Source organism: Macrotis lagotis, chromosome 1 (assembly GCF_037893015.1).
Source record: "Macrotis lagotis isolate mMagLag1 chromosome 1, bilby.v1.9.chrom.fasta, whole genome shotgun sequence".
In the NCBI taxonomy this organism is placed as follows: Eukaryota; Metazoa; Chordata; class Mammalia; order Peramelemorphia; family Peramelidae; genus Macrotis; species Macrotis lagotis.
Window position 1 is genome coordinate 100,701,565 of NC_133658.1, and position 21,785 is coordinate 100,723,349.

Below are 21,785 nucleotides of genomic sequence, written 5' to 3' on the forward strand. Positions count from 1 at the left end.
TGATCAAGCTCTTACTAAATATCCTAGGTCCATCTTCATTCTCTGTGTCAGGGTAGTTAGTTATTTGATAGGGAGGGGTGAAATCCGGCTGAAGGAAGGCTTTTTTTTTGGTTTGGTTTTTTTTGGGGATTTTTACTTGGCAGAGGGTTAGGTGAATTGCCTAAGATCACACAGGTAATTGTTAAGTCTCTGGGGTCAGATTTGAACTCAGGTTCTCCTGACTTCAGGGTTGGTGCTCTTTCTTCTGTGCCACCTAGCTGCCCCTTGCTTAAACAAGTTTGATTGCTTTTCTACCTCTGTCCCTTACAGTCAGGGCAGGGAGTTCTAAACCTCTAGAACCTGGAAAAATCCAAATCAGGAGGTTCCAAGTACCTCAATATGAATAGCTTTCAGAAATAGGCCAGTTCAAAAGATAGATAATTGTGGATAGGAGGAAAGGAGCTGGCAAGGCAGGTCATAGATAACTTGTTTGACCAGAAATGATTGTCTGAAAAAACTTAAAGGTTTTATAGATGACAGCATTTACCTTGATTTTTAGCAAAGCATTTGATGAAACTTCTGGTTTTTGTGGGGGGGAAAAAATGGAGTGATATGGGTTCAATGAAAGTATAAGTAGGTGAATCCAAAATAGATTAGATGACTAGATATAATGCCTCCTTGTTAATTGTTCCACATTAGCCCTAGTAGAGTGTTTCAAAGATTTGATTTTGACATATAAGCAATGAGTTGTATTAAGACTTAAATGACATTCCTTGGAATTTGTGGGTGGCACAAAGTGGGGAGGGAAGGTAACTCACTGGATACAGGATTCTAAAAATTATGATAGGCTTGAATATTGGTGTAAATCTAATGAGATGCAATTTAATAAAGATAAATATGAAATTTCTCCCAACTCATGAAATTGGGGTGTTTTTTTTTTTAACAGATTCAGAGTAGAGCTATGGCTTTTTAGCAGTTTATTTGAAAAAGAACTCATTATGAGTCAGTAGTGAGATATGGTGGCTAAGAAAACTAATATGATTTCTAACTATCTTAAGAAATATATCCAGGAATTAGGAGTTTTTAATTCCATCAAATTCTGTCATTGTCAAATCATATCTGTACTTCATTTTGGGGGTGACATATTTTAGGAATAACATTGATAAGCTACAATTTCTTCAGAGAAAAATGACTAAGGTAATGGAAGGTCTCAAATTCATGCCATTTGAGGACTGGTTGGATGGAGGATCTAGTGACCTGGAGAAAGAGACCTTAGAGATGTGATAGTTATTTAAAAATATTTGAAAGACTTTCATATGAAAAAGTATACTTATATTGGTTGGCCTCAGGAACAGAACTAGGAGCAGTGGATGGGAGTGGCAAAGAGGGAATTTTGGATTGATGTAAAGAAAAATTTTCTAATAATTGGAGGTCTTCAAAAGTAGAAGCATTACCTCAGGAGGTAGTGCGCTCCCTCCTCACTTAAGATTTTTTCAACGAAGCTTGGATGACTATTTGCTGGAAGAAAAATATATATATTTTTTTCAGGTCTAAAATTCTCTATGGGGGCCCAACTTGCAGAGAATTTCCATTGTGTAGACCCTGAAGTCTCTTCCTACTCTAACCTGTAATGATTTTCTATTAACGTGAAGGCTAAGAACATGACTCAGTTATTACTTCAAACATCCATTTAAAATGCCACTTAGGAGGCAGTTAGGTGGCACAGTGGATAAAGACAGGCCCTGGAGTCAGGAGGACATGAGTTCAAATCCAGCTTCAGATACTTAATAATTACCAAGCTGAGGGACCTTGCAAAAATTAATAAAATATCACTTCACTTATTGCTATATCTGTTTTTGAACCAATTGCTTGCTTTCATTTAATTTAAAAGAATTATGAAAAACATGTATAATATCTGGATTTCTCACAAGATTTTACTTCTGACAGTGTGACCCAAAAATAGAACACAGGATTGTGGGATTGGAAAAGACCTCAGAAGTTATCTAAGCCAATACTTATGTAAATAAAAGTCCACATGTGACATACTCATAAGGGATAATCCATGCTTCATTCTCTTGAAAATCTTAAGAGGTCCACTAACTAAAAGACAACCTTTTCCACCTTAGGAAAGCTCGAATTTTGGGGAACTTTTTCTAACATCAAACATAATTTGCCTACTTGTATCTTTCCATTGATTCAATTTTTACTTGTCAATTTACAGTCACAACAATAGCAGTGATGAGGATGATGATGATAATAGGTTATAATGTATCTGAGCCTGTAGACTTGTAGTCATCAAAGGGAAGTTAAATGGTCTCTCAGTTCCTCATTATCATGGTTAGTAACGTCTCTTAGCTTTTTTGTTTTGTTATTTTCAGTTCAAAAGTCATTCTTTTTAATGAGAAAACAAGCAAAATCAGAAATGGGCAATTCTTTTTTGTAGTATCCATTATCTTAGCCCCATCTGCTCAGCACAATCTCTTCTTTAATTTTAGTAATTTTCCTATTAATAACTTTAAAAAAATTTGTCTTTTTTCTTATTATTATTTCCCTTGTCAACCCCAACTCATTCTGAGTTTTTAGTACTTCTGTCTCCATTCTTATTGGATTGTGCAATATTTTTTATTTGTTTTAGCTGTCCTTCTAAAATATATTTTTTAAAAAACTCTAAATTGGTTGATGAATTCTCAAAACATCAACATTATCAGTCTCCTTACTCCTGAAATCACAGATGTGGTCAGAATTAAAAACAACACACACACACACAAAAACACCTGACATCATTAAAGAGACATTATGTTAGAATGTGAAGTGGGCAGACCTCAGGAAACTAGGGCATTCTGTAGTTATTCTTCCTTCTATAAAGTGGGAATAATAACACCTGTCCTGGGATTCTGGGAGAAAAGGTCCATAAGGTATACAAAGTGCTATATGAATTTGCATTATCATTAAGACATTTTCTCTGCCAGTTGTCAAAATGATGAAATTGTTGCCATTTTAATTTCCAGAATGTAGTAGTCATGATAAACAGGTGTAATAAAGACTACTGAATATTATCACTTTTTACTGTTCTTAAATAAGAGGGAGATAGACTGGTATATTGAGTCACTGACACAATGATTGATTGCTTACCCAAGTCACTCCCCCTGCCCCACTTTCCTCCCATTTTTATGTGGCCCTTGTAAGAAAAAAATGTAGTTCTCTATGGGGGCCCAACTTGCAGAGAATTTCCATTGTGTTAAAGGATGTAAGAGGCTAACTAATCTTCCAACTAATCTTTCCTTGGAGTAGAAGATTTCACAATAAAATCTTGACCCTTGTGCTTTGTGAATAAAAGATACATTCATACATTCACACATGCATACATACATACATTCACACACACACACACACACACCCTTCCTTTCATCTTTTCTGCTGCTGCCTCTCCTTGCCTTGAATGGAGAATAAAGATTTTCGAACCAGACAGAGCACGGGACAGGGAGGGACAATCACTTCTCGTTTAATGCTTGAGTTTTCTTTCAAAGAAATTTATTATTGATCAAAACTTTATTAAGCATTAGTTTTACAGCCCAGTAATTTCATTCATAACTTTTTGATTTTTTTTACTTCCTATAATTTAGCTCATAACCTTTTTTCTCCGGTTTCAGTTCTCACAGTACCTTCATGAAAATGCGTCCTATGTTCGCCCTCTTGAGGAAGGAATGCTTCGCTTATTTGAGAGTATTACTGAAGATACTGTAACAGTCCTGGTAATTTCCTTCCACTTATTACTTCTGGGAAATGGGAGCTTCTCTTTGTGCAGATAATTCGATTAACTCTGATTATTTTTCTTTTCTAGGAGACAACCGTGCAATTGAAAACTTTTTCAGAGCATTTAATCTGCTATGTATCTTTTCTTAGAAAGATTCTTCCTTATCAGTTAAAAAGGTACTTTTCCCTTGAGGTCAGTTAACTTCGTGAATTGCTTCCTTGTAGCCAGATCTCCTCAGAATATCATTAAAATAGAAAATGTTCTTCTTGTGTCTTATCTGAACTTGTTTGATCTACTCCAGGTTTGAATCTTTATTAAAAAAAAAAGCATAATTTAAATAACCAATACCTCACATTTATAAAGTGCATTATATTTCATAAAGTTCTTTCCTCACAACATCCTTATGAAATATTTAGCTCAAAACTCTCCATTTTACATAGTAGAAAACTAAGACTTAAGGAGTGACTGAGGGCAAGGATTTGAAATTATCGTTCTCCAGATAAACTTATATTTCCAAGTAAACTTGGTACAAAGTCTTGAGATATAATTTCTCCAACTGTTCTTTCCAATGGATTGTGATTAATGCATGGAAAAATTTTAAAACTATAATTATCATTTCTAAATAATATATTTATGAAAAAGAATAGTTTCTCTTTGTTTCATATTAAGTCAAGTTCCTCTGTTGTGACAGTTAAAATTTTTATGTAAATATTCTTTGTGAATTTCTATTTTAAAATTTGAATTTATAAATAGACATTTTGGGTATAAATTTTATAAAGTAATGATATTAAAATAGTAATTTCTTGGATTTGCACATAGGTGCTAGTCAGAATTTTCATAATTTTTAAAAAATTTTATATACCATCCTAATATTCCTTTGAAATGGTACCACTTTTATATATATTCTTAATAATGAGGAATAAATTAAATACTATATTAATCCATTTATATTTTTATAGAAAGTCTTCCTTTAGTGACCTTAAATATTCAGTCTTAAAATTTCTGGGACAGGAGAGGAAAATAATATGAAAAATAAAATATTTTCTTATTCTTCTTGCTAACTAAAATTTAACAGGAAGACAAAAATCTGAGGTTGGCTTAATTTTTCCCTAATATTTTGCCTTTGGCCTTAATCTTTAAGAGAAAACGGGGGGGGGGGGAAGGGAAGACTAAAATAAAATGGAAAGTTTGTTCTAAACAGTTATTAATAAGATTATAATGCATAAGACATTGAACTTCCCCCTCCCCCGACAATAATAATAAGCTTTCCCAATGTTCTTATGTCTCTCAATGCCAACTCTGTTTATGACTGTCAAAAATTATTGAGCATTTTATTTTGCCTAGCTCTTCTCCTTACCATAAGATATTATGACCACAAAGATATAACAAGACTGGAGCATAATAGAGGAATAATTGGTTTATATTTTACAAAATAAAAATTTGAAAATATTTAAATGTGGATCACCTGAGGCTACAGTGAGAAAATGTAGTTAATTTTATTTGACAGGTCTTTAATTTTATATTATTTGTGATAGCAATAATACATTTTAGGTTTAAGTATTCTCCTCCAATCATATCTGTTTTATATTTTTAAAGTAAATTAAAAGCATGTAAAGGCCAATTCTTTGTAAAATAATTTCATATAAATGAGCCTTGAATTTTGCTCTTGTTTTTTTTATTAACATTCTCACATTTTATTTGTTTTCCAGTTATTTACAATAGTAATATGTACCCATCATTTTTTGCAAGGCTCTGAATTCTACAATTTTGCGCCCCCACCCCCCCGAAGGCTGTCTGACATCTCTACATTGAATTTTGCTCTTGTGTATAATAAGATATTTTGGAATCAGGAAATTATGACATAAAATAACCCCTTTGCCTTCCCCGCCAAATTTAAGTTCTATTGAGGTATAATTATCTAACATTTGAAGTAATAACTTGAATAGATTTTTTTTTACAAACTGGAGAATTTCAAACCCTAGCATTTAACTTAATTCAAGTTGGATTTTGGCACAAACCAGTTATTTATTCAGTGGTAAATTCTCATTGCACAGTTAGGTTAAGTATCACCATTGCCCTTATATCTATTTCTAAGCTTGAGTTTTTCAATGTTTTCTCCCCATTTATGATGAATCTTTCAGAGATGTTGGAGGTGAATGACATCTTAACAGTATAGGGGTAGTTATAGTAGTAGCGGTGGAGAGGGTATTTTTTCTTCCTCCTCTGCTTAAGGTTTCTGCTATCAAAGAACATCTTTGAGATTTAACTTTAGGAAAGGTCACATCTTCCTATTTCCTTAAGGCTGGAAAATTAAAAGTCAAGAGGGGAAGTTGACCTAACAGGAGTAAGTAGTGGTTCTTTCTTGCCTGTGCAAAAGAGAGAGAGGCTTTCTACATTCCTGTTGCCAGAACCCACCCTCTAAAACAGAGCTACAATAATCCTTAGTCATGTAATACAAGGAAACTAAACTTACTAGTTAGACCCCTTAAAACATACTCCGCAAATTGAACTTTGTGCAGAATTCTGAAAGAAATCTATATTCTATTCTGCTCTCTCTCTCTCTCTTTGCTCCTACCTCTTGGCTCAGCACTCTGTGGTTTGCCCTTCCTTGCCCACCCACCCCTTTTTAAAAAATCACCAGCAAAAACCAAAAGCTTAAAAAAAACCCTCTATATAAAAGCAGAAAAATGGATATTTAGAGAGACACCCACCCCCCCCCACCCGCTGCTGAATCTGGGACTTGGCTTGACCTTGAGACCTCCAGCATGGAGGGGAGAACACTTTTGCCTCTCTCTACTCACTTAACTATGTGTTTAGCCCCTGCAGGTCTCTCCTCTATCTGTCTGTACATGATTATTGTATATCTATCCCTGGCCCTCACTTGTCCTCCATCCTCTCCCATCTGTGTCCATGTCTGACCTCCATGTGCCTGCTGCTCTTCTTGTTGTTTTCTTACTTTCGAATTTGGAAGGCTCCCACATGACTGACCCCGGCCCCCAAGAAGTCCTCTTCTTGCTCTCACCCCTGTGTGCCAACTCCCTCCCTCCATAGATATGCTGTTCTTTCCTTCTTCTCTTTCTTCTCCATATCCTCAGGCAAATTTGTATTATGTAAAAATAACTTTATGTAGAGGTCTGCAGACTGGTTCAATTATTTAAAGCAAGAACTGTCTGTACCTTTTAAAAAGGGAAATCTAGTTAAAATGTTATGGAAGTTGAATCAAATTAATTGGGGCTTTATGCTATTTGAGTAGCATACAACCCACACTTGGGATACTTACAGCAAGAGAATACTTAGTCTACCTTTAGTCCTCAGGAAAAATACTTAGTATAGTATAATAGATGATACACTGATTCTCAAGCATAAGTTTTGAATAGATTATCTTTCCTTGAATACATGTCTTCTAAATCTTCTATTCTTATTCATCTGAACTAAAGTAAAAGATGACTATCATACAAAAGTTTACTTAGGAAATCTAACCTTACCAAGCAAGAAATAGATAATAAATTTGATAATTAAAAGTTAGACTATGTTTTGTCTTATGCTTTCAACATAGTGTTCATTAAATTCACATTTTTTGATTGCAGGAATAGTCATCCCCCTTTGTTGGAACTTGGACTGATCTTTATGTTGACAACAAATCATTTTATACAAATAAGATTCTAAACCCTCCTCATCATTGTTGTCATACTTGTCTATTTTCTCCCGTATTTAACAATAATAAGCTCTTAAATATACAAAGTTTATCAGTTGCCTTTTTCATTTGAACAAAGACAGTTTTGATGGTTTTTAGTAAAAGTAATTTTCCTTTACTCTAGATTTAAAAAACAAAATGTTCCTATATAGTCTGGTCTGTCTGAATTGGACCCCAGTTCCTTTGTTTATATTTAGAATAAAATCCAAGGAAGATGTTCCTTAAAACAAATTGGAAGAAAAGTTTCTTTAGTGTGGGGGAGGTTTGGAGGGTAGGAGTGCAGAGAAATAGACCATTAATCTATGTTAAAGAGGTTTCTTCTTCAAGCAATTAAGGCAAGATTAGTGCATTTCAGTATCTACCAGAGTCTCACACAGCTATGTTTGATAAGTGTTGTTCAGTGAAAATGAGTATTTTGTTAATATATATTTGTTAATATAAGAATGTTTTGGTGAAATGGTATGATTTATGAAAGCAAGTTATCATCATGCCAAAAGGAATTAGCCCTGTAGGAATAGCCCAGAAAAAGGCATGGCATAAGGAGTATGCCTAAAATGATTTAACTGGAGTTTTAGAGACAGTCTCCTAGAAACCCATGATTTTAAAAAAAATCAGAGTGAAATAAAGATGCAAAAAAATGAACAAGTAGTCTGAGGTAAATATTAAAAACTTAAGTGACTTTTTTTCTTAAAAAAAGAAACCCTATCAACTCAGCTATATAGGAAAACTCTAAGTACTTTAAAAAATTTAAAATGTACCCATTGTCAATATACAAACATTAATTTATGCTGACTTCATTTCACACTCTGTGTGTGTGTGTACACATACATACATATAAAAACATAGTATTTCACAAGAGATATAAAAACCAAAAAATTTCCCAGAGTACAGAAGTATACCTCAGACAGTTTCAAAGCCTATCAAGCCACAAAAGGAAGTCACTGTCTTTGGATCAGCTCCTTATTTCATCTGTGGGACTGTAGACTTATTCCCTGGCTTGCTTGCTGGAGACAGTTTTTCAGGAGCTGAGTGTTTAGAATATCTATCCTGAGTAACTCTCTGTGTCTAAAATAAGATGGAAGCACAGACCTTACACATTTCTTCCTGAGTGCACATGTTAAATTTGTCAGGAAGGTTCCATGTTTAGACTTTCATCAAAACCAAATGTATTTCTGTTTTCTCTCTGTGATTACTTCCTGACCACCCAAATCATTTTAGATATAGTCTTTGTAGCCAACATTCTATAAACTCTTTCAAGATCTCTGTGGGAATAACTGGTTTTTGAAGAAAATTTCTTATGCTTAGATTTAACACCAGTCACACAATCTTTCCTTCTAATGCTTTAATTTCTGTGAAATTGGCCAATATTAAGAAACTAAGTAGGGATGCTGGGATACCATTTCTTTTCCATTGCAGGAGGAACTTCCTAGAAATTTTAGTGACAGATCCCAGAAAGGTTCTGTGGTATTTGCTTTATCATCACATTCAAGACATGTAACCTGGGTGCAGGTTGAACCTTCATCTTATGAGCTAACCATTAGATTTGGGGGCAACCATAACTACTTGGTTGATCTTTTTGTCCTAAGGCTCAGTAGAACCACATGTTTGAAACTTGACTTTTTTTTTTGGGAACATTTCAGAAAACTTGAACTTACATTTAAAGCTTAATGAAATTTAGAAGTTTTGAAACTTGACCTGTTTATAAAGTAACACAGTGGCGTTCTTTTCATTTTCTTATGTGCCTTCTTTGGCTTCTACTTAACAAGAGATCTACCTTGGAATCTCTATAAAAGGGAACTTATGACTTTAGAAAAGCCCTTTCTTGAACTAAGGTTTTTTCCCTAGAATGTCCTTCATAAATTCTTAGACTTACTTAATTGGCAGGAAAAAAAATGTTCAATAGCACAAAGGTTCAGTGTCCTAGGGATTAAGTGCATCTGAAATTTAAATAAAGTTATATAGTTAAGTCTTTTTTGGTGATAATCTCCAGGGCTTTCTAAAGCTGTGATAAAAAGTTGCATTTTGGGGGTTGTTTTTCAGAGGTAAATCTTTCTCAGATAGATTTTTCAGTAATAAAATCATGAATTTTAGCTAATATATATTGGGAGTTAATGTTCAATAGAAGATTGGTGACTTACCCCTCTCCATGGCTATTTTCTTTGAAAGATGTTTTTAAATACTGATAACTTATAGGGAAATAACTATTTTCTATTAATATTGGTTTTTTAATGAGCTTCTTGTAGCTTGTATTTCTGATGATAGTATTTCTATTGTTTTTATGAATTTCCTTTGGGAACTATCTTAAGAAATGCTTTTTTTTTATCCTAGAATATTTCTGTGGGGGCTACCTTTTGTTAGGGAGAGCCAGTACCTCTTCTGGAGAGAGTCCCAGATAATAAATGATTTTGTTTTTTGGTAATGTGAAGTAGTGACATTAGGGATAGTAAGGTAATTAAGATATATCTTTATTCTTGGTCTCAGTGGTGCGTTGGTAGCTACAGCAAAATGGGAAGTAACAGTTTTGTGTATCATTGGGGAAAAAAATGAGAACTTTATAAGACTAAACTCTTGTTTCTAGGAAATCACTCTGCTTGCACAGAGTCCATGGGGAATCATTTCAGCACATTGATTTTCCACTTAGCAGTATATAACTATTTCAGAACCTAAGTAGTAAGAAAAGCTTATTATGCCTCATTTAAAATCATTCAGAGTGCTCACTTTAAAAAATTTACCTGTTCCTAGCTTGGAGGAAGAATGTGAATCTTCTGTGTGCACATCTGCATTAAGAGCCAGAAATCTTGAATTATACAGTGATGTGAAAAAGATGACTGCTGTGTTTGAGAAGCTCCAGACTTATATTGCTCTTCTTGCATTGCCAAGTAAGTTTGTTTTGACTCTCTTATTGGTTCATTGAAAGAACTTACTCTTCATAGACCTTACAAAAAGTTGAATGAAGACTTCTGATATCTTAAGTGGAGGAGAACAAGCTTTAGGAATTCAAGTCAACTTCTTACTGAATAAAATCATTTTTAGTGGCATAATTATAATTTATTCCCTTTTGCACTTTATTTTTAAAAGCTTCCCCCTGTGATTGAATGGATAGTTATGATGCTTTCTCAAGAGCTTTATGGCTTCCCTGGGGTGTTTTAATTATCGTATGTATTTAGTAGTATTGAATAAATACTGAAATGTGTATAGTCATTGAACATAATTAGAAAAAAAGATATTAGGAGGTACCAATGGGTATGAGGTAAGCAGTCCTCTAAAGGACTCACATTTGGAAAAGAATATGAAAGATTTGGTTTCACTTAATGATTTGCTTCCTTTTTCAACTATGACAGCATTCTTGGATATTCAAGGATTTATTCATTCGACCTAGCAGCATACATTTATTAACTGGAAACTTTGTGCTAGATACATCTTGAAGCGTTTTGAATATTCTTCATGTGCTCTTTAAAAAGACAAAGTTTATTGTGTATTTTTTGATGATTATTATTTATGTCTTACTATTCAGCAAACACCTGCAGGATACAGCATAACATTGCTTTATGATTTTCCATTTTCTCTTTTCTAAAACTTAGGTGGTATGATAAAATTGTATTTAGTTTTTCAGGGAGAATATATTGCAAAACTGTTTAGATTTGTGATTTTGATATTTCAGGTACAAAACCAGATGGACTACTTCGGGCAAACTATAATTCAGTATTAACACACATTGCTACAGTTCTTCAAGAATTTCATAATGTCATGAAAGGTGAGGTTCAAAAACGAATGCAAATAGACTTTGAAATTCTTGCTGCTTTCTTGTATGTGAGTGTCTAGCTCACTGTCCTTTCTTCTTAATGTCTGTTTTGTTTCTAAAACTAATCAAGATGCTGAAATATTGACTACATTTAGGAAAGATGTATAAATTTTACTTGTATATATTCTCTGTATCTTTCATGTGGTCAGTTTTGACATCTTGAATAAAATACAAAACCCTTATTCTTGAACCCCAAATTCTAAATATTTGAGAAAACTAAGCCTCAAATCCTTTTGAACTCTTGTAACCTTATTGCATACTCATATTATATATGAAGTATACAGCAAATAAGAATTATTTTATATCATCTAGCTAAAAAAGGAGTCTGTTTTAAAATTTTTATCATCAGTCCATATAAGGCTTTGTATACTTTAAAAAATATGATCAGAAGAAATGCTTCATATATATATATATTCTTTATTTCTTGTGGCATGTTTAATAGCAGTGAAACTACAATGATACTACTTGACAAGTACTTGATATTTTACAAAAAGTTTTCATATCTGTTACTTCGTTGTAGGTCCTTAATATTGTCAATCATTAACTGATTATGTCATGTAGAAATAGATAATAAGGCCAGGGATAAGTATGTTGTGTGTCTTGTATTTGGGTAGCTTTGGGACCCTGTTGTTGGGATAGTTTTGTGGAAAGAACTGACCCTGAAAATTAATCTGAATCTGGGCAATTATTATTTGACCTAAAGGGTAATTTTGTAAATTATTATTTCTGGGTAGATTGGGTATATACCATGGCCTCATGGAAATAAGTTCAAGATGACTATTCTGATCTACTTAGTAGTCAGTTACTACTTTATGCTCACTTTAAAAAATTTAGGATATGATTAGAATATCCACCCTCATCCCCCATCTTATACTGAAAAGTTAGGATCATAAGATGCAGGTAATTGCTATTTGTTCTGTTACTCTCCTTGTAGGGACCTCATGTCATGACATCTCCAGTTCTGGGAACTCTCTCCCTGGCACTGGTATAGGGTCTTCCAAATTCTGAAGAGGTGTGTTATTCCAAATTTTGATTTGAACTAGGTTGTGCTGCTAGCAGAATTTGAACGCTAATATAATAAGAGAGAAGGACAGAGATTGAGAGTCAGAGGAGAGAGGAAAAGTTTTGGGGAAGTTACCTAAATATTTACATTTTTTCCCATGCTTAAAAGATGTTAACATAATTTGATCTATTACCAACCATAATATGAAAATTACACAACCAAATATGAGGATTTGATGAAAGTTTAGAGTGTACTTTATGTTCCTCCAAAGGAAAGAAAAAATTTTGTAAATAAACCATTTAATATTATCTCAAATCTCACCGCTACCTGTTTTACTTTGATTAAATGCCTTTACTAAGATTTAGCAGGAAGAGTTTTGGGGTGAAAGCAAAATTTGAAATACTATGTGTCCTAGTTGTAGCAAAAAGTTAAAGGCTTGGGGGCAGCTAGGTGGTGCAGTAGATAGAGCACCGGCCCTGGAGTCAGTTCAAATCTGGCCTCAGACACTTAAGCTGTGTGGTTTTGGGCAAGCCACTTAACCCCATTGCCTTGCAAAAAAAAAAAAGTTAAAGATTTAATCTTTAGCATGTGATATTTGATCTTTAGCATGTGATATTTTACAATTTAAATATTATGTGAAACTGCTAATGTAAAGTTTTTTTTAGGAGATAACAAATAAGTAAATGACTAAACATGAAATAAGGAAAAAGTTTATACCTGAATTGCATAATATTCTTTTTCTGATATTAAAGTTGTCAAGAAATGAGCTAAATAATTGACATCTGGACTTGATTGGGGGTAAATAATTGAAACTAATGGTAGTGATAATTTGGTAGCCTTATTATTTGTAGTAAAAATTATGGCAACCTTTTAGTATATGTACTTATTTGCCAGTTAGGTTAGGAATTTCATGAAAGTTAGATGTGTTCTTAAAGATATTTAGAATTTCAGTAAATAGTAAAGAATTTTTCACATCAGCCCTCTGAAACAAGTTATATACATACGCTTACCTGCATTCTACAGTTGTGGAAACTGAAGTTGAAAGAGATTAGTTGACTTATACCTTGTAATGATGGAAGTGGAATTTGAAGCAGGGCTTCTTATACTTAGTCTGGTAACTTTGCACCATCTGCTGTTATTATATAGAAAGTGGGTTTTTTATACTTTTCTACTCATGGTAACATATGAACCTCTTTTTCCAACATTTCATTTAATAATACAAGAACCAATTGTTATAAAGTCCTTAGACAACAGCATTTAAAGCTAAAGATTGAAATGGCTAATTCCTTCTTGGAAGTGTGTAGTGACCACCTGACTAAGATCCAACAGAGACTCTAGGAAAGTGATTTTGCTGACTTTTTTGTTGCAACCAATACTATTGTTTATTTAGTTGATGTCTAAATGCTCATTAGATGCTGATAAATCTGTTTTTATCCTGGAGAACTCATTGGCCAGTTTTGGGAGTTCAGGGCCATCATAAGCCTGGAAGGAAACCACACATTCTAGTAGATTGCCTCTGGGCAAGTCTTCCGATATGTTAGTTTCCTTTAGTGGTATTCCTTTGAGTTTTTAGTGACAAATTAAGAAATTTATGAAGATTAAAATTATAATTATGAAACTAATTTACAAGGGATATCTGTATATGATCCATGTTACTATTTCCTTTACCTCCTTTGTCATTTGTAAGAGTAAATATAAAACAATGAATGTCACATCCTAGGAATTAAAAGCTGTTGTCTATGATAATTATATGCATATAAACATAATAAGTGGAGGTCATGTGAAGTAATGTGAGTTTTTATTTGGTTGTTCTTTTAGATATTTCCAAGCACTATAGTCAGAAAGCTACTATAGAACATGAACTTCCAACAGCTACTCAGAAGCTTATAACAACTAATGACTGCATTCTCTCTTCGGTAGTGGCATTAACAAATGGAGCAGGAAAGGTAATTTTTCCCATTTTATTCTTATTACTATAAAAGCTCAGTTCTTAAAAAAAAAGCACAGTACTATGGAAAGAGCACTGGAATTGAGATGTAGAGGACTATGGGTCAAATCTTGGTTTTCCTATCACCTAGATTTAGAATAGTAATTCTGACATCTCGGTGGCACAGCAGAAACAGGAGGATCTCTAGGAATCATGCCACCGACAATTACAAGCTGTGTGATCTTGGTCAAATCCCTTAACCATTCCTTGAATCAGTTTTCTTATCTATAAAGTTGTATTAATAATAGTTCCCAACTCATAGAATTCTTGTGAGGATCCAGTGACATAATATGTCAAAATGCTTTGCAAAGCTTAAAAGGCTGCATACATTAAAATACTAGCTATTATAATTATTACTTCTACTATGACCATGAATATTATTATATTGGCAACTACCACTTAACCTGTCTGTTCTCAGGTGATTTTTCTGTTAAATAAGGGGTTTGAACTAGATGACCTTTTAATATTCATTCCAGCTTTAACTCAGTAATTATATGGACCAATTTTTATTGATAAAAGAACTTTGGGGATAAGAAACTGTCTAGTTCAGTAAATTTGCTCAATAAATATTAGTTATTAATAAAAGTATTAACTGATATAGTCTGTCCAGTTGCATCTTAATTTTTTTTTTATTTGCCCCCTTAGAATCCTAGTTCTGATCTGGACAGAATTAGAATTTAGTTCTTGTGATTGGGGATGCTGTTGCTTTTATGAAATAGTTAAAAAAAATAAAGTTTACTCTGATCTATTTATCAAAATGGTTGTTAAGTTATGAATTTGTAAGGGCCATATAGCTTGGTTATTACAGAGATTGTTTCAGCCTTACTCTATTTCAGCAAACTCATAGGTTACTTCACAGATAGATGGCCACTAATTTTCTGTGACTGGATTTCTGAACAAAATGCTGTCTGACAGGTAGAACATGCTAAGTTAGAAAAAATTTCTTGAAATAATATTATAAACCTGACTACATTTTCTCAACTCTAGTAATCTGTCCTAGCAGTATGGTCCAAATAATGCTTATGATCATGATTGAAGGCAGTAACTACGTAGGGTTCCTTCTTATTTTATTCAACATATCTAGGCTGTAGTATATGTTTCTTTTTTTTTTTTTTTGCTTGCTAAAGATATATAGATGCCTTTTATTTTTTAATTACTCATCTCCTGTGATCCAGGTTTGCCTTGGAAAAAAGCAACAAACAATTAAAAGGAACAACTCATCTAACTTTATATGTAAAACTCTGTATCCATAGACCTCCACCTCTCTTTTTTTAATACCATAATTTCTTGCAAGTAATTTTTTGTCTTGTTTTTAATTTCATTTCATTAAATTCATTTCATTAATGTCTTTGATCTTTATATCACAAATATTTCTAGAAAAGAATCAAAAACCCCTTTGGACTCAACAAAGAATTTGTTCAAAGATCTTATTTGAAAAAGAAAATCAAACCAAAACACCCCTCTGAAAAAAGGGAGGGAAAAAACCCTTTAGACCTCTAGATTCAACCCTTCTTTGTAATAAAAATAATTAAATGAAAACATTCTACAGTTCCCAGCCCTGACAAAGCATAGTTTCCTCATCTCCAGAACAATTGTTGATTTTTTCATTTACTTCAGGGTGAGCTTCCTCCTTAGTTATACTTTCAAAGGTTTTGCTTATTTCCCTGAACAACACTTCATATGAATCATTGAAGTTAATTGTATCTAGAATTCACTTAAAACTATTTATAGGAAAGAGGATTTACTTGCTGTCTAAAATCAGTGTTTATCCAACATTTAGATTCTGACTTTGCATTGGCTGCCTGAACAGTAGATAGCATAGTTAATGATTTTCTATTAAATGCTATTAGCTTCGAAATGTTAAATGTCTGTATACTTAAATCACTAAAGTTTTGCTGTGTTTGAGAATTTGAATCTTTATTTTAGAGAACATATGGCACTTTTTTTTCCACTGTGGGAATTTTGCAGTGGACTTTGACTGAAAGCAATAAAGTAAGTTCCCATATGTTGACTGATGACAGCTTGATATCTAGCTGATGATATGTATATTCTTACAAATTGTACCTTGTGCTTGTCATTCTTAAATTGAACCATATGTAATTTTCAAAGTACAGATTACTTTCAGGATATCTTTGATGCCTTTCTTTGTAAGGTGATTTTTAAAAAAAAGTTAAAATATAAATGGTTGAAGTTAAGAAACTAAGAGTCTTAAGGCAATGGTTGAAGTTAAGAAAGTAAAACCATGAAAGGCACTCATTGGATAAAGCAGAATTCTATTACTTTATGAAGAATAGAAATGACCAACAATGTGATATGTCTTTTTGCAGAATTTAGGACATTTACCCTATTCTTTGATCAATCACTGCCTGGGTATTCACCTTAAATCGATGCATTTGACGCTTGGTGAAGGGTAATGAAATTTAATTTTCATTCCCACTAGCTTTTAAGCTTTTCTTTGAAAGGTGTTCCTGCTTGTTGGACATATTCTTTGAAAACAACATCTATCTTCTTGTCATCCTTTATTTAGATTGCATCTTTCTTCAGCAGTAATGTAGACTACTTCATTGCTTCACTGAGCTATGGACCTAAGACAGCAAGTGGATTCATCAGTCCTCTCTCAGCAGAATGTATGCTACAGTACAAGCAAAAATCTGCTGCATACATGAAGTCTTTGAAGAAGGTTAGAGAAGAGCACTTGGATGCAAAATATGACACAGGCAGAAGGGACCTCCGTGATGGCCTAGAGTTGTATTAGAGTTCCTTCTATTATCAATCTAGGACTGAAAAGGTCTGTCTGGTTGAACCCTCTTATTTTTGAATGAGGAAAACTGAGGCTCAAGGAGGTTTTGTGACTTGCCTACAGTCACATAGGAGTTTGCATGAGAGGCAGGATTTTAAACCCAGGTCCTCCGACTCCAGTGTTAGTCCTCCTTTCACCATACCCCTAAAGTCCAGAAGAAGGCTGGGCTGATTTACTTGCCTAAAAATCACAGAGCTAGAAAAGTATAGTCCTGAGATTCTAATCCAGATCCCAAGTCTCCAGGTCCAGTGCCTTTTCAAAAATCATGGGAAAGAAGGAAGTAATATTTCCACAGTGTTTCATGAAGATCCTTTTGGCCCATATTATTTTGTTTCAGCATATTTCTTTTTGTTAGTAGATCAGAACAGGGGCATAATTCAGCTGGACAAATCTTATTTATTTATTTTTATTTAAGACAATGGGTTTTAGTGACTTGCCCAAGGTCATACAGCTGGGCTGTTATTAAATGTCTGAAGCTGGATTTGAACTCAGGTCCTTCTGACTCCAGGGCCGGTGCTCTATCCACTGTGCCACCTAGCTGCCCTAGACAAATTTTTTATTTTTTTATTTTTTAGGTTTTTGCAAAGCAAATGGGGTTAAGTGGCTTGCCCAAGGCCACACAGCTAGGTAATTATTAAGTGTCTGAGGGCAGATTTGAACTCAGGTACTCCTGACTCCAGGGCTGGTGTTCTATCTACTGTGCAATCTAGCCACCCCAACAAAATCTGAAAGAATAAATTAACCATTTTAACTTTCAAGAAGTGCCTGACAGATACTGGCCTTGCTCTCAACCCTAAAATGGGTGAACCTGAAAATATGTAAGTTAGTACTCAGGTTTGTACATGTAGAATGAGAGAGAATAGAATAAAAACACTTCTCAACTTCTCCCCCTGCCTTTACTTGTTGTGATGACTTTGTTCCAGCCCTGTTTGGAGTCGGTGCCTTATGAAGAAGCTTTGGCCAACCGTCGCATCCTTTTGAGCTCTACAGAAAGCAGAGAAGGTCTTGCACAACAGGTATGGAGCCTCAGATAACATTGGTGATAGGAAAATGAAAATTGTTACTTTATGCAATGGCTTTTTAAAGATCATACAGACTTGCATATTTAATGCTATGAACATATAGGGACAGCTCAGTGGTGCAGTGGGGATAGAGTGCCTAGCCTGCAGTCATGAAGACCCGTGCTCAATTCGTACTTGATATGTTAGCTGTGTCATTAGTTTCCTCATCTGTAAAATCCTACCTACTTCTGAGGGATTTTGTGAGGAAAGTAATTATAAAGATTTTAGCACAGTTCCTGCATAAGTAGGTATTATATAAATGTTAGCTATTATTGTTTAATTTGCGTGAAGGAAGTCAAGTAAAAAATACATTTTCATATAACTGCTTATTCTATATTGTTACATTCCTTCATGATTCTGTTTTTGAGTGTAGTTTTCATTTTCATAAGCTTTTTTTTTGGGGGGGGGGTTTGCAAGGCAAATGGGGTTAAGCGACTTGCCCAAGGCCACACAGCTAGGTAATTATTAAGTGTCTGAGACCAGATTTGAACCTAGGTACTCCTGACTCCAAGGCTGGTGCTTTATCCACTGTGCCACCTAGCCGCCCCCTGTAGTTTTCATTTTCAAAGAGGAAAATGAAAAATAATATTCATGTTTCTGGAATGAAATGTTTACTGCTATACTTAAATGGACCATATTTGTTGATTTCTTCACTTTATGTTGCATTTTAAAAAATGTCATAGGTATGAAACATTGCTTAATATATTAAATATTATCTTGATTCAAATGATGACCTTAAAGACATTATTTAAATAATATTAGCACATCTTGACCCTGATTGTTGATCCTTTATGCAGGCAGTAAAACTAGATGACTTTCAAGCAGTGAGACAACATGTTGAATCATTTTCATATCTTAAGTCAGTAGAAAACTATTTGGTTATCTTTAATTGGTCACTTATATTTTTAGTTAAAATTACTGTTATTGTTCCAAAGCAATATAATAAGAGTTCACAAATTCTTTTGTTTTGTGATATCTGTCAGATTGTTACCAATGAATAATAAAATGTATGACATGGGACAACTTACTGTTTAGGAATCCGTTATTTTTCTCAAGAGTATCCAAATTGTAATTTCCTTTATTGTTGTTCTTGTCTAACTTAATTAATTTTCAGAATTAATTTTTAGACCCAAAGAACAGTATAGAATTCTTCGAAGTTATTCCTGAATATACTGTTTAGTTTTTGTTCCCCATTCAAAATTATGCACTTAAGAGGAAAACTCAGAAATTGTTTTTTTTCCCAGATCCTTTAGGGTTCTGGGGAAACTAGCATTTTAGTGCATCGAGAAAGGCAGTTGCTATGTTTTCTTTTGAATTTTTGGGAGCATAGCTAAAAAGGCAAGATTTTGCTCAATATTTTAATATTTTAGACTTTTATATTTCATGTGACAAAGCAGACTTAGTTAGAACTGACTTTTTAAGGATTGTGACTGGTTTAAAAATAAATGGAAAAAGTTGAATAGAAAACAATTATATTCTGTCTATGGTTTGTCTAGTCAGTGAGCATTTTTTAAAACACATTTGTGCCCTTTGAAAGTAACTTTGATTTGCTCATATAAAGTCTCTATAACTTTCAGTATTGTCATTTAAGATTCAAATCAGTAATTATCTTTCAATTTTTAAGGTCCAACTGAGTTTAGAAAAGATTGCCAAGCTGGAACAGGAGAAAGAACATTGGATGCTGGAAGCCCAGCTAGCCAAAATCAAATTAGAGAAGGAAAACCAGAGAATGGCAGATAAGGTGAAAAATGCAAGCGGGACCCAGCTGGCACAAAGCACTCAGGAAAATTCTGTTTTGGTGAATGCCACTGCACAAGATCAGGAAGAATCAGCTGACAAGGCTTGGCAAGAACCACTTCAGAGTACCAGTCTGGTAAGACTTCTTGTTCTGTATTGGCTCTTGGTGTTCTCTTGTTCTCCTCATCATCGATGGTAAAAGTCTTAACTGTCTTTCCAGAATGAACATAAAAAACACATACAACTCCATTTTTCCTGCAAAATGCAGCCTGCTAGTCAGAATGCTGTTCAAAGGGTAATATTGTCAATAGAGAGAGTCATCATCATGATGTAGTGGACAGAGGACAGGATGAGAACCAGGCAGATCATAACCTGAATCCTGCCCCTGATGATCACTAGCTGTGTGGCCAGGGCTAAGTCACTTAACTCCTCTCAGCTTTAGTTTCCAGATCTGTATAATTCTGTTTCAGTGTATACATGCTATCATTTATATAGCAGGCTGTAAATATTCTTTTCTGTACCTGTCCATAAGTCTTCTACAGGACTGAGGTGGGAAGGCAATCTTAGAGTTCTTACCATATATTTGACTCAGCCCTCTTTTCCTCTTTTCCCATCTTTGTAATATGCCTAATTCCACTTTAGGTACATGAGTCTTTTTTGGTTATGATCTTTTCTTCATCATTTCTTTCCTTTTGGGTGACTCTTAAGCTTCTTGCTGTTTTATTAGATGATAATGCTCATAGACTTCCAGTGTCATTCTCTGTAAGATTTTACAAATGATATATATTTGAAACTGGTCTTACATTTGACTACCATATCTTTCTACTTGACAGTGCTCCATTTTAATGTTACTGGAAGGGGGCTCATAGTATCTGTACAAATTAAGAGAAATTGGAGGAATGGCTAGGTGGTGCAGTGGATAAGAGCACTGGCCCTGGAGTCAGGAGTATCTGAGTTCAAATCCAGCCTCAGACACTTAATAATTACCTAGCTGTGGCCTTGGGCAAGCCACTTAACCCATTTGCCTTTCCAAAAAAAAAAAAAAAAAAATTGGAAAAGATTGAGGGAGGGAGGTGAAATTTCATTACCTATCTCATAGGATCTCCCCCCTCCCCCAGAGAATAAAAATGAGTTTATTTACTCTTTGAGAAGAGAGCACAACCTCCATAACATGAATTACAGCTCTAGGAGAAGTACAAAGTATGGAGGTGTGCAAGCCCTCTTTTAATCCTTGTCCCTAACACAGTCTCATCCCCCGACCCACTATCTATTGTCTAGATAGCTGAGTTCACAATATTTTGGGAGTACCTAGGTAATTGAAGTAAAGCATTTCAAGCCCTATTTGTATAATTATTCAGTTTTATCCTATCAGAGAGATAATTAAGTATGCTTCCCATATGTGGGATCAGTCAGCACAATGCTGTGTAATCCTTGTTATCAAAACCCTGAGGGAAGTTTCACTGGGTTATAACATACACTTGTCCTATCCTCAAGGTACTTAGATTCTTTTTTTCCTTTTTTTTGTGTTCTTTATTCTCTCTTCTTTCCCCTACTCAAGAGAGCTATCCCTTATAACAAGTAATTTTTTAATTTGCATTTTTATTTATTTACACATTGCTAAAATAGTCTTGTTGTAAGAGTAAACATAATCTTCCTCCCCTCACAAAAATAAAAAACCTCAAGAGAAAGAGAAAAAAATATACTGTGTTCCCATACCATCAGCTCTGTCTCAGGTAGATCACTTTCTTTATCATAAGTCCATCAGAAAAGTTGCTTCCATATTTTGACACACTTGCTGTTGCTGATTGTAATTCCCTCCATCCATTCCTCCCAACTCCCTATCCCATAGGATCTTTTTTTTTTAAGGTTTTTTGCAAGGCAAATTGGGGTTAAGTAGCTTGCACAAAGCCACACAGCTAGGTAATTATTAAGTGTCTGAGGCCTGATTTGAACTCAGGTACTCCTGAC

At 34.2% G+C, this 21,785-nt stretch overlaps 1 protein-coding gene across 2 annotated transcripts in view; it reads left to right on the forward strand.

The window, feature by feature from the left end:
- PPP1R21 (protein phosphatase 1 regulatory subunit 21) overlaps nucleotides 1–21,785 on the forward strand; it is a 90,699-nt gene that overhangs the window by 47,309 nt on the left and 21,605 nt on the right. For both annotated transcript variants that reach the window (XM_074205534.1, XM_074205544.1), the window contains 8 exons: nucleotides 3,630–3,731; nucleotides 3,821–3,909; nucleotides 10,170–10,306; nucleotides 11,089–11,181; nucleotides 14,051–14,178; nucleotides 16,747–16,899; nucleotides 17,943–18,035; nucleotides 19,705–19,953. In XM_074205534.1, coding sequence (XP_074061635.1) covers nucleotides 3,630–3,731; nucleotides 3,821–3,909; nucleotides 10,170–10,306; nucleotides 11,089–11,181; nucleotides 14,051–14,178; nucleotides 16,747–16,899; nucleotides 17,943–18,035; nucleotides 19,705–19,953 — 1,044 coding nt within the window. The remainder of the gene's footprint in view (nucleotides 1–3,629; nucleotides 3,732–3,820; nucleotides 3,910–10,169; nucleotides 10,307–11,088; nucleotides 11,182–14,050; nucleotides 14,179–16,746; nucleotides 16,900–17,942; nucleotides 18,036–19,704; nucleotides 19,954–21,785) is intronic.